The sequence below is a fragment of the Sesamum indicum genome, linkage group LG4 (assembly GCF_000512975.1).
Source record: "Sesamum indicum cultivar Zhongzhi No. 13 linkage group LG4, S_indicum_v1.0, whole genome shotgun sequence".
Taxonomy (NCBI): Eukaryota; Viridiplantae; Streptophyta; class Magnoliopsida; order Lamiales; family Pedaliaceae; genus Sesamum; species Sesamum indicum.
In genome coordinates this window covers 11,552,089-11,567,989 of record NC_026148.1, presented here as the reverse complement: position 1 = coordinate 11,567,989, position 15,901 = coordinate 11,552,089, and the positions used below count along the sequence as shown (strand labels likewise).

Here is a 15,901-nt window from a genome sequence, read left to right as displayed (position 1 = left end):
TGAACTACTGCTCCAAGAACAAATTAACTAATGTATATCTCTGCTCAATTAATTACCAAAATTAATTCCCACAAAAAGGCAACCTGCATGGAGTTCAGACAACCAGATCAGTTAGCATGATATATTACCAAACATTAAAAACAAGAGCTGAAAACAAATACGAGGTGATCAATGCTACGTACCCATATAAAGTGTAAGATTTCTGGTCCCTTGGATCTGAAAACTGGATTGATATTTCTTAAGACGATGATCATTACTTTTGTGGGATGACTAGTAATTAAAACATCCTGGAACTGGGCTGCACGTATGTGTGTGTGTTCTTAATCGATACTACATCTTGATCACAGTGTAAACAATGACAAGTTGATGATTAATTAAACAAAGTCAGCTCATGAGGATAGACGAAGACTACTTGCAGGTACTAGAAAAATATTGCTATTGGCTATAATATTAATGGTTATGGCTAAAAACTATTGTCGATAACTAGATATTATTAATCATTGTTAAGTAAAATTGATGCAAAAGACTAATTTTTCGCTATGAAAAAATTATTTTCCACAACTAAAAATCATGGCCAAACAACTATTTAAAAGAAAAAGAAAATATTTATATGTTCCCGAGATTCCATATAAATCTTTACCTGTCTTTTCTCAAGGAAAAAATCGAACTCCAAATTTGAGGAAATTTTTTATTCAAAAGAAGATATTCTTGTATTCCTCGTCAAGTTTTTTTTTTTTTTTTTGGGAATTATTATTATTGGTTGAAAAGAACAAAAGAAGGTAACAGTCATTTATTTTATTTGTACCGTTTGTTCGTTTTTATTTATAGTCTCATGTGTACGGATTTTACATATTGGTTATTATTGTTTATGATCCATATGTGTTATTTTGAACACTGGGAATCATCGAAGATACACCTCTTGGTAGAATTACAATTTATTATTATATATTTATTGCTCCTCACACTTTTGCCACGTGTTCCCGAGCCAATCTACTCACTCATTTTAAAATTTTAAATGGTACTTCTAATTTATTAAAATTGAGGATTTTTATTTGAAATAACCTAATGCTATTTTTATTTTGAAGTTTGGATTAGTATTTTAGATTTTACTCATATGCATTTCATCTTAAATCTTACTTTCCTAGGTAAATCAATTTTTCAGAAAAGAAATATTTAAATTGTTTCCTAGCAAATTAACAACGTTGAAATGTTATTTGCCTATTTATTTTTAAGAATATACTGTTCATTCTTTAATTAGTTTAGAGAAATTAGGAATTAATGGCAAATAATTTTCTTTTTTGACAGAGTTTTGCGCTCTTATGTATTTTCACAATAGAAATAAACACTTAATGGATTTGAAGTTTAGATTAATATTTATATATTATTCACATGTTATTTATTTTTAATTTTACTATGCCCAGTAAATTATAATCAAAATATCTTCTATCAAATTAATCGTGTCAAAATATTATTTTGTATTTAATTTTTTTATTGGATATATAGTCTGTTTCCTACTCCGTCGTTTACTTGATTCATCCTGCTGTCCACTTGAACTTGATGTTGTCATGTGTGGCGAGTTAGCCAGATAATTCGAGTGAAGTTTGATCCTCTCAAAAGAAAAAAAAAAATAGACAGAAAAAGATAGAGAAGGTATAATAGTGCACATGAGAATAAAAAGGAAAAAAGACAAATTGCTTGCTCAAAACATGGTACCGCATCAAATATTCACTAACAAGACAGTAGGAAAACAACTACATAGGATCACTTATAGGCATGAACCAAACATACTTTCCCTGTTTCTGGTTTTCTTAATATATGGTTATGATCTAAGTATTACAAACATGCTTGGTTCTATTTACAGTAGGCAAGATTTACATCCACGGCTGCTAATTTCCTCCCGAACCCATGAGGTTCATATTTAGAATTACTCGAACGCGACAGCTGATATCGACAAATCCACGAATGTGTTGTTTAAGCAAACTCTTGCATTGAGATCATCTTCACCGCTAACTTAACAGCAAAAACAAAGAAGAAAACTTGAGTAAAATCAACCATATAAGAAAAGTATGCAACACATAATGGCATGTAAACTATAGGACAACCTATATCCTCTCTGCCATTTCTACCCAAAAAGCAACCTTTGTCCCCATCCATTATTTTTCCCCATATTTAAAAATCAAGAAATATTGAGACCATTTTATTATCCTTTACATAATTCAAACCCAAAATTCGGACTGATTTCTATTAAGCCTTCACGTTCTCAACATTCTAATGGGGAAAGCAATAGGATTATGAATTCCAAGGCCACTTTAAACATGACGGACGCAAGGCAGTTCGGAGTTGAGGCCTACATGAGAGATAATACTCCAATGTTTTTGTAGATTTATTCTTGATCTGTTCATTACGTTAGCTTTTGGCCTCATGTTGCTTTCTCAAAACTTTTTGTTTGTCATACATTTGCATTTTTCTACAAATTTTACAAAAACACCATATTTGTCCATATCATTGACATCTAACATTTGAAGGTGTATCAGAAAAATCATTACTACACAATCACACGAAATTCAGAAATCAAATACTGCATTGCAAAACAGTCGAGATGCCAATCTCATTATTTGTGTTAAAATCACTTGTATATATATCTTAAAAGACTTTTATCATTTATCAAAATAAAAGATAGTGATGGATGCAATTTGCTAAAAAATAGTGTACTTTTTTGGAAGTCTAAACAAAGATGGTGTGAATGCAATTTGCTAAAAAACACAAAACTTAATGCAGCTTAAAATGTTCCAAAGATCTGCAAAAACTGTTTTGAATCCAATTCTTTTTTATGGAAATACAGATTTCCTTGAAAATCCAAAAACGTGACTTATCATGCATTTATAAAAAATAATTAAATGAATATATGCCCATGAATAATCAAATACAAAAAATATTCTAAACGCTGTAAATTTATCTTGAATAATTTGAAAGAAATTACTGCAATTCAAGCTGGTTTTGAGAATTAAAGAAGACCACCCCACAAGAAAAACAAATCTTCGAGTCAAAGAGAAAAATTTATTTTAAGAACTTTACGTGAAAACAAAAGAACACTTGACAAGAAAAACAACTCTTTTGGGCAAAAGAAAGAAACAATTTTCTAGTAATACATTTCAACTTATCAAAACTTTTTGTTCCTTAAAAATCATTTATGAACTATTGAACGTACATAATACTCACAAAAGTTTTACCAAGTAATCGTGAAAAATATATTTTGAATTGGCATCTCAACAACTGTTCCACATTAGCATAGCAGCATTTAATCCCAAAGTTCGCAAATAAAATAATTCATGATTGTATAATATAGATGTTCCAACATACTATTCTGTAATACACCTTCAAAAATAAGATGTTAATAACATGAACTAACATGGTTTTTGTAAATCATACACAAATGTCAAATGTATTAACAACAAAAAGTTTTAAGACAGCTCATGAAGAAAACCCAACATAATAAATGAACCACAAATAAATTTACAAAAAGATGAGATATTTGTTCTCTCATTAAGGTCTCAACTCTATACTTTCTGCCATCCTTTCCAAACCAGAATGGAGAAAGCATGGCTTTCCAAAGAAATCAGAACAGCAAATTTTAGGTTTGAATCATACAAAGTATAAAATCAATGGTCTCAACTATTCTTGATTCCAAAATATAGGAGAAAAATCAGCAAAGAAGAATTGATAGGTCCCATTGGTTGTTTTTCAATTAGAAACTTGAAGAGAAGAATATGAAGATATGTAAGGCTACCATTAGGTTCTAAAATGTCAACAAATTCCCACACAATTCTTATCGTTATGAGGGTTATCTAGTTTGCACCTAACTGGCAAACCAAATTCAAACTCTAGCATTCAATCTTTTAATAAACAAGTATGAAAAACCTATACTAACTGATATGCTTCACTTGTAGAATCAAATAAATGCATGTGGAGAATGTTGTATCAGGTAGGGTGATGCCCTTTGCTAATTGAACGCTATATGTGTTACGGCTAAAAAAAACCAAATATCTTAAAATTTTTATTTGGAAATCTCTTAAAATTTCACTTTATATGTACGGATAGAAATTCACCAATAAATAAATACTCACCTTACCTATTCAATGGGTTGTGGGACCCAAAACCTATCGAACAATTTCACAATTTTAATGCAACTAGAAACAAAACTTGCAAATAAATATGGGTTTCAGCGAGACTTCAGTAACGACATTGCCTGCATCAAATTTAGAGTATATTGCTTTTTTCAACAGATAAAACTTACAAATAAAAGAATTGATGCTAGCTAAATCAACTGCAACAGCAATTCCGTGTGACTCTATTGAAAATATGACATCTATTCAACCAGTTGTTTGTCTCTGTACTTTGTATCAAGACAGAATTATGAACTAAGACATGGAAGAAACATAGATACAACATTGTAGCACTCTCCAATTGAAAGGCATAAGAACAGATACCGCACTTGATGCACTTAAGAAAAGATATTTTGCTCGCCCATCAATTGAGCAAGTATCAATTCGTTTACGAAGTTTCATTACAGTCCAAAGAGGAAAGTGAGATATTTAAAGTCAAGCTCATATTCAGTGAATCACATATATGCATTAAGAAAGAAGATATGTGAACTTGATTGGCAACAAAGATAATAGCAGGAAAAACAAAGTGTTACTTACTGTTCCTAAAGTAGGTTCATAGTTGCTGATCTAAGTGAAGATATAAGTGGGGTCCCATTAGCTTCAAGCAGCTGTCTTACGCTAGATTGTGTAAGATAATCGACATGGTGTGACTAACAAAAATCATCATACTTCTAGTATAGCCTAGCCCCATATATTAACAACTGCAGCCAAACATTTTCAGAAACAAAGTCCCACATAAAAAGGATCATTGGCAGCAATTTACACGGACGGAAAATGAAAATCACGGCCAATACATTCACACAAGCAAAATATATCAACAACTGCAGCCAAATATATTAGTAAATAACTTCTCTGAAACACAACATTCATGCAAATTATAACATTGCTAGACTCACATCCTTTCCCAACCAAATGGTAGGGAAGATCAGCCAGCAGACGAAGATGACAATCCAATCCAAAGCCTGCAGGTTCTCCTGGCAGATTTGGAAAAATAAAGGTTTTGCCCTAGGAGTTACTATATCATTAACACTCATGAAAACCTGATTCGAACAATGATTAACGCATGCATTATTAACAAAGAACATGTAAAAGACCAAAAGATTACCAATTCAATGCCAATAGTCTCGTGGATTCGAGTCCCAAAAGCCAACATAAGTTTGGTTCCCACTCCATCTCTATAGGAATCCCCTGTGAAAGCATTTGGATGCAATTAAATAACATTATAAGATGGGAAAAGACCAATGAAATCAGAGCCAAAAAGAAAAAAGGAAAGGCTAGACACAGAAAATGCAAGTGGAATAAGCAAAGCCAAATCTGCCTTCAAGAAAGAAGCTCTGAAAAACAAGACTGCCAAAAAATTGAACAGTTTGTGAGTGTAGGCAATATGTATTAATATCCCTCAAGACACTAGCGATCAAAATGACAACAGGATCACTACAGAATATAATCATATGAAAAAACAACCATACCCAAAGGGAAAAGCCTTCAAAACCTCCAATTCAGAGAGCCATCTTGACTATTCTCTTAACAAGTTCTGAACCAGCAACAATGTCCACACCGGCATCCTTGTATGTAAGTCCCACACACTTGTCCGAAGACCACAGTCGTAATCCATGAAGAACCCATGTAGTTATTGAAATTCAAGAACCTTGAAATAACAAACCGAGACCTTCAAAAAGACAAAAAAGAAAAAGAGTAAGGCCGTGTAATTTCAGAATTCAGTGACATTGAAAAGCACTCATATTAAATCTTCCGTTGGGAAGACAGACTTCCTTTAACCAAGATACTGTTAAGTTCACAATGCAAGCACCCATAATTCAAGAAACTTAAAAGAACTTTTTTGCAATGAGTTGATATCAGACTCTCAAGAAATACCTTAAGAAAGAAGAGATCGAGGCTGAGGGCAGTCAGCGGAGGCGGGCGGACGTCTGAGACGATGTGGACAAACGCCGCTGTTAAAGAAGAAGGGCATGTCAATGTGAGCGCCCTCTCGCTTTTCTTCTGCACTATTTTTGATTTTTCAAAATCTGGTCTTGAATGTTCCTCTTATATAGATATGCGCCGGCGCGGGAAAGACGACGGTAACATTTTTTTTCCTTTTCTTTCTTGAAATCACAACGGTAAAGTTGGGAAGATTAGGTTTCACCGTGGTTTGAGGGTGAGAAAGTGACAGACCCGTGAACAAGATGATAATTTCGAGGGTAAATTGCATTTTTGCCCCTGTGTTATCGTGAAAATGCAAAGAACCTCTATATTAAACAAATAGGTTAAAAATCCCATATTTTTATTAATCCTGTATAAAATTTTATCCCTGTTAAGATCTAGCAAAGACAGAGAGACATTAAAAAATGCTATATCAACAGAAGATTGTATCATATAATATCAATTAAAAAATCCGCACCATTGTCGTGTCAATACATTAATATATGACCAACATGTGTTAAATCAAAATATAATTAAATTATAAATAATTTAATAATATAATCACATATAACCCACACACGTAGGTAAAATAAGTGCATTTTTATTAAAAAAAAAAGGTTAAATGCAATTTACTCTTTTGATACGTGAAATGAACAAATACCTTTGTAAAAAAAGAATTAGCAAATTATCCCTTGTATTTTAAAAAATGAAGCAAATTACTCCTTATTAAAATTTTAAATAAGGGGTAATTTACTTTATTTTTTAAAATATAAAATAATTTATTATTTTATTTTTGCAGAAAATTTTTTACGCATTATTTTATATCACAAGAATAAATTGTATTTTTCCCGATTAAAAAGTCTGACGCAGATTCCTCCCTCGCTTCATTTCTGCTTGAACACAAATAAAGTACAGTTATATGGAGAAGGTCCAGTACATGATCTTGCACATGAGAAGAAATTGTAAAAGAAAAATTGCTTGCTCAAACATGGTACGCATCAAATATAGAACAATTCACCAAGAATTTAGTAGTTTGAATTTGATTACAACCACTTTCCTTAAAATTTGTCATAATTATATAGAATGATTTTCAGTTAAACTTTTAAAACACTGAGGTCTTATGCAATTTTATCCAAAAGAAAAAAAGAAAGTAAATTTGGAAATTTGACCTTTTCTAATATGATACAAATTTGAAGTACGATTAATAAAAAGAATTTACATAAGATCCAAGATGCACGTGCTGAAAATGAAAAATATTGTATTATGAATAACCTGGTTTAATCAGGAACTGAATTTTATTGCACTATTCTGTGAATTGCACCCTGCTCTAATGGTGTCTTTTCTGTATTGTCTTCCCAAGTCGGAATTTTCACTATTACATGGACTAAAGAAGTGTTCTCATGATAACTTTACAAGTGAAATCATGTAACCGTTCAGGCAACTTATCAAACGTAGCAACCATATAACGCAATAATGCTTCTTGATAACCAATGTACTTGAAGCAAGAGAGAACAACTTGCATAGATAAAAGTTCGGTGAAATCAAGAACAAATTACTGTTGGGGGGGGGGGGGGGGGGCGACTGTAATGCTGCAATAACTTGAAAAATATATTCCACGATCTCAATGCAACTCTGATAATCTTCATGAGTTGTGAAATGGTTTCAAACAGGTTGTGGAACTGCCGCAAACTCATTTTCTTTCCTTTCTAAACAACACTGCAGGATGAAAGAGTATCGGTGTTGGCATTGAATTGCATCAAGAATTTGTACAGTGGTCGACATGATTTATGATACAGCTCATTCTTCCTGAACTTTGCATACCTCAAAGGTCTTGTTACCTATTTTACATGAAATTCCACCAAAAATGCAAGTAAAAATGCGTTTATGTGATAAACCTCCAACAGCAACATGTCTCTTCATTTCCTCTCCAATCACCTTCTTCAAGGAATTGCTAATATCACCAACTGTCCAAGCTAGAGATATATGTGGGCGTGGATCCTGGCAAGATCAAAGGTTAAATTCTCCATTTCTGCAATGTAAAATGTACCTCGATCTTCGAAGGGGAGAAATTCTGAGCAACCTTTGAGATTCGTACCTCATAAAATTCTGGAAGATTGTGAAGCCTGTAAACTTCATTCACAGCATCAATTTGCTTCTTTATCTAAAACCGAAGAGATTGATGTCAGTTTCACATCATTAGCAGCAGATAGAATGTCTTAGAGGATGGCTTGGCTCTTGTAAGAGACTAGCAATCCAATGAGGACATGCAAGTGGATAACATGACACTGGTTATACAAATTACGTTAATATAATTTTGTTCTGGACGGAAGACAAGAAAGAACCTTGTGTTCATCATTTAGTCGCCTTCTGACTTAGGTGTATCATCAATTCATCATTGGAATTAGCTCATTACAAAAACAAAAAACACATTCCCCCCCATTTTCAGAAATTGACTCCCATCAAATATTTTGAATACCTGCTTATAAGAACATTACTGGAAAGAAATGCAAGTAAATCTACACTAGCACATCAACAATGATAATTCCACCATACCTCAGCTAAGCCTCCAGCAGTAACTTCCATTGAAAGAAATGTACGTGTACGGTCATCATTGACGAAAACTTCCCACTTATTAAAATCAATCCAATACCTATTCCATGTCAAAAACATCAATAATCACTGAACTAGAAGCTCAAAATATAACTCCAAAACAATTGTTAATTTGCCAACAACGAACACCTCCTATGAGATTGTAGCCTCTGTCGAAGCATAGCCACTACCGAGTCCCTTTGATGCACCCGAATTGGAACAGTCCTTCCCAAACTTACATGGAACTCCTTCCCCAACACGACTTGCTCGAATTTCTGCTCATCTTTAATTAAATTACTTAACGGGATATCTACATCAACGACATGAAGTTCAGGTACTGCAGTTGCAACCCTTTTCAGAAACAGGGTTACCTCCTTTCTTGGGGTCGATGGTATAGTAACTAAAACCCACAACAAGAAATGATCTTTCATTTGACGAAAATGAAATAAATAGCAGAAACAGCTATAATTTACCAAAGAAGGTTAAATTACCTGGGATGTAAACATGCAAAGCATAATTGCCCTCAACGTGAGGGAAGCTCCGGACCCGGTTGGGGTTATGTCTTTGTATTAACAAATCAGGCGTACCTGTAACAGGCAAAACATCAAGCACATGGAGCGCATGTATGCAAGAAAACAGGAAACAGGGAAACTATCACCTAGCGAGTTCGGGGGCTCAATAAGAGACAGCGGAGGCGGAGGGAGAGGCGGGGGCGATTGGGCTGGTCCGGGTTCATGGAACGGACCAGGATCCGAGTCGGAGTCGGATGAAGTCTCTCCGTACGATGCTCTGAGAGCATCCATTACACCCTTGATTATACGTCGTTGATCTCCCTTGATTTATTATGAGTAATAAAACACAAAATGCCCCTTAAACTGTTGTTGATCAACATTTGACCCCCTTCATTTTGTAAAATACAACATTGGACCTCCTTTTTGTAGGGTTATTTGCAGTTACCCCCTTGAGGTATTCTAACATCTAACTTGCCAAATACATAATACCTAGTATGAGGAAATAATATTTCAGCACATTATATTATATTTTGTGACAAGTACAATAAGTTTTGTCCCCACCCCCACCCCCCTTTTAATTTTCTTTTTCTTGTAAAAATTATGTGTAAATTTTGATATATATTGGTCTTTTCGATTATTTAACTTCCCCAATAGTGATAATATGAATTCAAAGTAACAATATTTAATGTATTAATATAAAAATTAGTTCGCTCATCTCAAAAATTTATTTTTAAATCTGTTTATAACTAGAATCAACGACCATAATCCCCATATAAAATATTTATTTCAAAATAAATACACACTATCAAATATGACTTTTATTTATGAAATGATGCAATAATGGAAAATTAGGAAGTGTGCTTGACTTGAAAAAAAATGAGAGAAAGAAAGTTGACCTTTGCTAAATATATATATATATATCCTCGAGATTGTATATAAATTATGACTGTTTATTTTTCACCAAAGAAATTAAACTTCAAGTTTGAAGGAATTTTTGATTTAAATTAAATTTAATTAAATCAAATTAATTGTATAATAAATATATTATACTTATTACATGATTGATATTTTTTTAAATAATATATTAATTACACAATAAATATATTACACTTGTAATATAATTAATTTAAATCTGAAAAAATGCGGGTGGAACTAAAATTTGTGGCAAGTTGATGAGAGCATGTGGGTGAGATGGAGGAATCCATGCTGTATGTTTGAATTGGTGGAATCGTGGGCCTACACGTATGGGCTGCACAGCATGTTCTTCTACACCCGCTGCATGTTATTGGGCTCATAAAGTCTTAGTCCACTATAGTACTTAAGGAGGGGGCAGAAAAATTTCATGTTCTATGTCATTTATTTTTTTGCTTTATTTTCCTTTTAGACTTTGGAAAGAATTAATTGAATTTTATTTATTTCATCTAAAATATTAATCTAAAAAAATTTTATTTTTGTTGTGAGTATTATAAATCTATAATTCTGATGTGGGTCGAACAAGAAGGGGTTTAAAAGAATAAAAACATCCTTTGTTGCAGTTTAAAATTCTCAAATAGAACAGAGATATGTGTGTTTTCATTTAGATCGAGTGATCCAAAATCACCATGGTCTGTGACTCAATATTTGGAAGGCTAAGACCACAACACATGGATCCGTACAAGTACGAACATTTGATCCCTATAAATTTTCAGAGCATATTTTCTCTTAATCTTGCATCTAACTAATTTAAAAATCAAAGGGTCTTAATTAAAAATATTTTAATAATAAATATAAATTCAAGTACGTAATGGATGGCATTGAATTATAAAGTATCCATTTAGATTGAAACGAAATCGACAACTGGTTTAAAGTGTTTGGCATATTCAAGTAAAAGTCAATCTAAACACTAAAGAATCTTCTGAATTTAAAATAAAACAATTTTATAATTTTATTATTCACGATCATTGTAGACAAAAAAAAAATACTAAAAATTATATACAAAATGGGCCCAAAAACAGTGGATCCCGGTGGTCGGGTGTCGGGAAACAAGGCCCAGTTAATAGATCAACGGATCTAAACTAAGTTGGGCCCGTCTTCCCATCAGGTACCAACATGGACGTAGTGTTCACTACGCGTTTATCAAATTTGAGGGAGAAATTCTAGTCCGTATCTGGTTCTGTCAAATTTGAATCAATTATATGGTAAGTACAATATACTTTTCGTGTAATTGATGTATAGTTAAGAAAAAATAACTAATCATATAACAAGTGTATCGCACTTACTCTATAATTGATTTGGTTCGATCAAATCGGGTCCGGGCTATAATTTTCCAATTTAAGGACGTCTAGTGCTATCTATGTAGATGTTGTTATTTCAGGTAGCAATCTAATTTAGATCAGATTAAATTTTTTATTTTAAATCATATTGCATTTTTTTATTTTATTTGTGCTATTGTATAAAAAATTAGTTATTTATTTTATTTAAGGCAAAATTCTTACACAATTTCTATTTAATTTGACATATTTTGTGCTAATTTAGTTTATTGTTGTGCGTCGGAGGAATCTTCCACTGTTGATGTTGTTGAATATCTTTCATTTAACAAAAAGTAAAAGCTATTATAAACAAAAATTCAAGCTTAAATCTATGTATGTAGTGGAACTACCATAATGCCATTGCATCATAGAAGCACATGAGATGGCGTTATGACAGTCATGCATATGACCATATGATGTGGAGATGATATTACTTGGAGATTGGGAGAGTCAATGATTTATCCACTAACAACAAAAATCTACAAAGGTGGCCATTTATTTTAATGCATGACATGCATGCATGCATGGATGGATGTATATGTATGAGTGGGATAATTACATGGGAGAAAGCGATTGCCATAATTCCCGGTGATGAGAATGATGGTGTGTGCTATATATATCTGGGTTACGTTACCACGTGTACAGGAGCAGAAAATGGGCGGTTAGAAAGTAGGCTTAGATTTTTGTATGTAAGAAGAAAGCATCAACTTGTTTGTGGGTCAATTCAAGGGATTGTCCAATGTCCACTATTCTCCTCACATCTTCAATCAAGGAAAGAATTCGGGATTCTTTTACTTTTCAATAAATTTTAAGGTACACGGTGAGCCGAGCTAGCTCAAAATCGGTACGGACTAGCCCACTATTGTTCATGATCAGTTTTGGGGTGGTCCTGATCCTTTAAACGAGTCCCAATTAGGTCTATTTATAAACTCAAGCACAATCCATGAATTAGCCCATTGAGGCCGAACTAGGACCAAATCAAGTCCTGATCATGCCCAAATGTACCTATTTTATTTTATTATTCTTTTTTTAATAAAATAGAGATTTTCTTTTGCACAATTACTTAAATTTATAATCTTATTATGAAATAAAATAAATAACAAATTAAATTACATAAAAAATCGTAACTAGAAAAAATAATACTTAAGATTATATAATGAATTTAATTAATAATTTGGCAAACAAGATTTAATAACAAAATTTAAATGATAATAAATTCAAAAAAGATTATAAAATTTGAAAATAATAAACAAAAAGTATTAATGAATTAAAATACTAAAAATTTAGAAGTAGAACGATAATGATAATAATATTTAGAGCTTCGATAGTATAAAAAGAACTACTAAAATAGTTAGTTTAGGAGAACAAAATGCAACTTATATGCCATATACATGCATTATTTTTAATAAAAAAAGATCGCCCAACAGATCCAACTCAGAATCAGGTGAACCTGGGCCATCGAGTTGGACTGGTCCCAAGATTCAATACCTACAACCGACCTAGTACCAAGCGGGCCTGGGCTAACCCAACTCATTTTTTATTAGTTCAATCCGGTCCTGGACCGAACTAGCCCAGCTCGGCCTACTGCGCACCTTGACCTCTAATGATATGTTATTTTCATTTTTCACAGCTTAAAATAAGTTTGAATCACTGGGTGTTTAAGGGTAAGCTTATTTAAAACATCTTATAACCTTATATATCTTATAAAATATTTTAAGAACTTAAAGATGTTAAATCTTATTTAAAAGAAAAGCTTTTAAAGTATTTGGACAAGTAATATGTCAGGACTTATAAAACGTTAGTGTTTTACATAATAAACTTTTCATATTGTAATAATAATAAAAAAAATCATCAAATTATCATAATTATAAATAGTATAAATAGAAATAATTTTGCTTTGGAATAAAACATCGACTATATGAAAGGTACATAAAAGTTAGTACTAATAAATTATGTGTGTACTTTTGTCTATTGAATACTAAAATTAAAGGGCTTATAAGATGTTTTAAAAAGAATGAGATGATGTTAACTTTTTTTTACAAAAAACAACCTTATAAAATCTAAATCATCGTATCTCAAGATCTAATTATAAGCTCTTCCAAAAAAAACTGTCAAATAATTTTTCACGACTTTATAATTAAGTTCTAAAACGATGTTTTGACAAGCTTTTAATTTCAATCAAACACCCTCTTAATCACCCCAAAAAAGTTGGGGAAAAGCTGAATCTTGGATGAGCCAAACTCAATAAAACCTAATTGTACTGATCTCATCCATATACATTCACAACCCACTAAAAGATATATACATATATATATATATATACCTCTATTTGGTAATCTTCCAACTATCCTCCCCTTCATATATATTGCCCATCTTTATCAACACATCATGTGAACCTCAAAACAAAAAATCAAGATCAAACCCTCACCCCTTGAAACTTCCCATAAATGCTAAACCTCAAAATTTTCAAGATATTATTGCCTCATGGGACCATTTCGTTCTCAAAATTGTGGTCTTAAAATTAATATTTCTTTTAACTTAGGCGGTGTGGTGCAAATCATGTGTGGAGATGCACATTGTGGGCAGAATCTCCTCTTTCCGACAAGTGCACCCGACCCCAAGACCGTTAGTGTCACGGGTCCTCTTGTCAACATAATTGTCCCAATAAATACCCCCACCACTAACCTAATATATATCTCTCCTTCACTATATATATAGTGCTGCCTCAATCAATTGCTTGACACCCAAAGTCATAAAGACATCGCCAACTTTTACTATTCTTCAACTATATATCAAAGTTTAAGTACACATATGATCAAAATAATGTGTCCCAAGATTTCCCTATTCACTCTCATTCTACTTCTCTTGATTTCCATCAACTCTTGGGGGCTTAAGACAGGAGGCGCCGGAAGAAAGGTCTTAGACGTGTCGGAAATGTCGTCTGCACCTAGTGGCACGTCCGAGACCCCTACCGGAGGTAGTGGCTCAGCCCATGGCTCGAATTGGGACTATAGTTGGGGCTGGGGTGCTAGCCCGACTTCCGGGTGGGGTTACGGGTCGGGCTCAGGTAAGTCGCCTGATGGGTTCGGGAGAGGGTCGGGTTTTGGATTTGGATCTGGGTCCGGATCTGGGTCTGGATTTGGGTATGGCTATGGAAGTGGTGGTGCTCATGGAGGTGGTCATGGAAGTGGTAGCGGGGGTGGGGGCAACGGAGGTGGCTCTGTTGGTGGCGACGATGATCACACGCCGTCAACTTCCGGTGGCAAAAACAAGCATGGCTAGCATGGAAAAAGATATATAGGGTTTCTATGGTTTGTTATTTATCGTATGGCATACCGATGTGAACTAGAATGTGTATGTTTGTGTGTGTAATGTTTTCATATACAGGACCTCTCTTACGTACGAGGCGCGTGCTTCTAGTTTGTAGTCCTTAAGGTTGAGAGATATGTATGCAAACTTTGTCTTACTCCATGTACTGTGATGCTGCCTACTATGTTTGCTATCTTATGTCTCATGTAAAATACTATCGCCAGATTGTTAGTTAAAGTCGTTGGTTTTCACTTGACCTGAATGAGGTGATGAGAAGGACTACAACAATTTTGTCGGGAACGAATTTGGTCAGATTTGGTATACAATTCAAGAAAAATGATACATCATATTACAAGTGTCTCATATTTGTTATGGGATCGATTTGGTTCGATCATTTAGATCACACTTTTCCCAATTTTGTCTCAATATACAATAAGGTTATGTAACACGTAAAAGATCTTTAGTTACATGTTAAATGCTGCACACTAATATCACACTCACGCGTGTATTGTATGCAACTTCATTTTCAATTCGAACAGAAACACATGTCAATTACTATCATTACATTAATATATGATACAAAAGTGTGATAGAAGATCCCACACCAATTTTAACAGTGGGATAAGCATTGGATGCCTAGTTTGTCTTCTAGAATTCTTAATTATACTGCATTATCCACATGAAATTGCCCAAAGATGTTCTAGATTTATATTTGTTAATCTCATTTTTAAATATTTCGGATGATTGAAAGGATTTTGATTGACCTAATATAATTGTGAAGTATATAATTAATGAAATGATAAAATGCTCCCGAGTTCTCGATCTTTTAAGGCAATGTCTTTTACTTATGTAATGAAAATATTGTAGAAAAAGTTATAAGTTAGGCAGCAATAAAAATTAAACGTGTAGAAAATAAAAATTAAATATAAAAAAAATAATTTAATATTTATAAATTTATTAATATGTTGCCAAAATTGGCAGAAACTGTTCACAATTTTTTTAATTTAAATAATTTAAAAAAAATATATTGAAAAATATTTTTTTCAATTTATGTTTAATAATAAGTCGATAAATACTCGTTTTAAACCTTTCATCTTCCAAGACTTGGGATCCGACA

The 15,901-nt window shown here is 33.0% G+C and overlaps 2 protein-coding genes and 1 long non-coding RNA gene across 5 annotated transcripts; 1 reads left to right on the top strand and 2 right to left on the bottom strand.

Moving 5' to 3' along the window:
* Positions 1,672-6,304, bottom strand: LOC105160670. Of its 2 annotated transcripts, XR_002286897.1 has the most exons (5): positions 6,039-6,304; positions 5,633-5,832; positions 5,269-5,351; positions 5,060-5,137; positions 1,672-2,010 (listed from the first exon to the last, which is right to left on the bottom strand). It is a non-coding gene; the product is annotated as an uncharacterized LOC105160670 (long non-coding RNA). The 2 variants fall into 2 exon arrangements; XR_847711.2 differs by lacking the exon at positions 5,060-5,137.
* On the bottom strand, positions 7,550-9,527 carry LOC105160669 (U6 snRNA phosphodiesterase). Of its 2 annotated transcripts, XM_020693127.1 has the most exons (7): positions 9,334-9,527; positions 9,167-9,262; positions 8,826-9,075; positions 8,640-8,736; positions 8,182-8,247; positions 7,908-8,084; positions 7,550-7,802 (listed from the first exon to the last, which is right to left on the bottom strand). In XM_020693127.1, exons 1-7 carry the CDS (start codon positions 9,476-9,478, stop codon positions 7,749-7,751), a joined length of 885 nt encoding a protein of 294 aa, XP_020548786.1. In that variant the 5' UTR covers positions 9,479-9,527; the 3' UTR covers positions 7,550-7,748. The 2 variants fall into 2 exon arrangements, with proteins under 2 accessions (XP_020548786.1, XP_011076452.1); XM_011078150.2 differs by having other exon boundaries at positions 7,550-8,084; positions 9,334-9,523.
* On the top strand, positions 14,076-15,040 carry LOC105160668 (putative glycine-rich cell wall structural protein 1). Its single transcript, XM_011078149.2, has one exon. It carries the CDS (start codon positions 14,287-14,289, stop codon positions 14,755-14,757), a length of 471 nt encoding a protein of 156 aa, XP_011076451.1. The 5' UTR covers positions 14,076-14,286; the 3' UTR covers positions 14,758-15,040.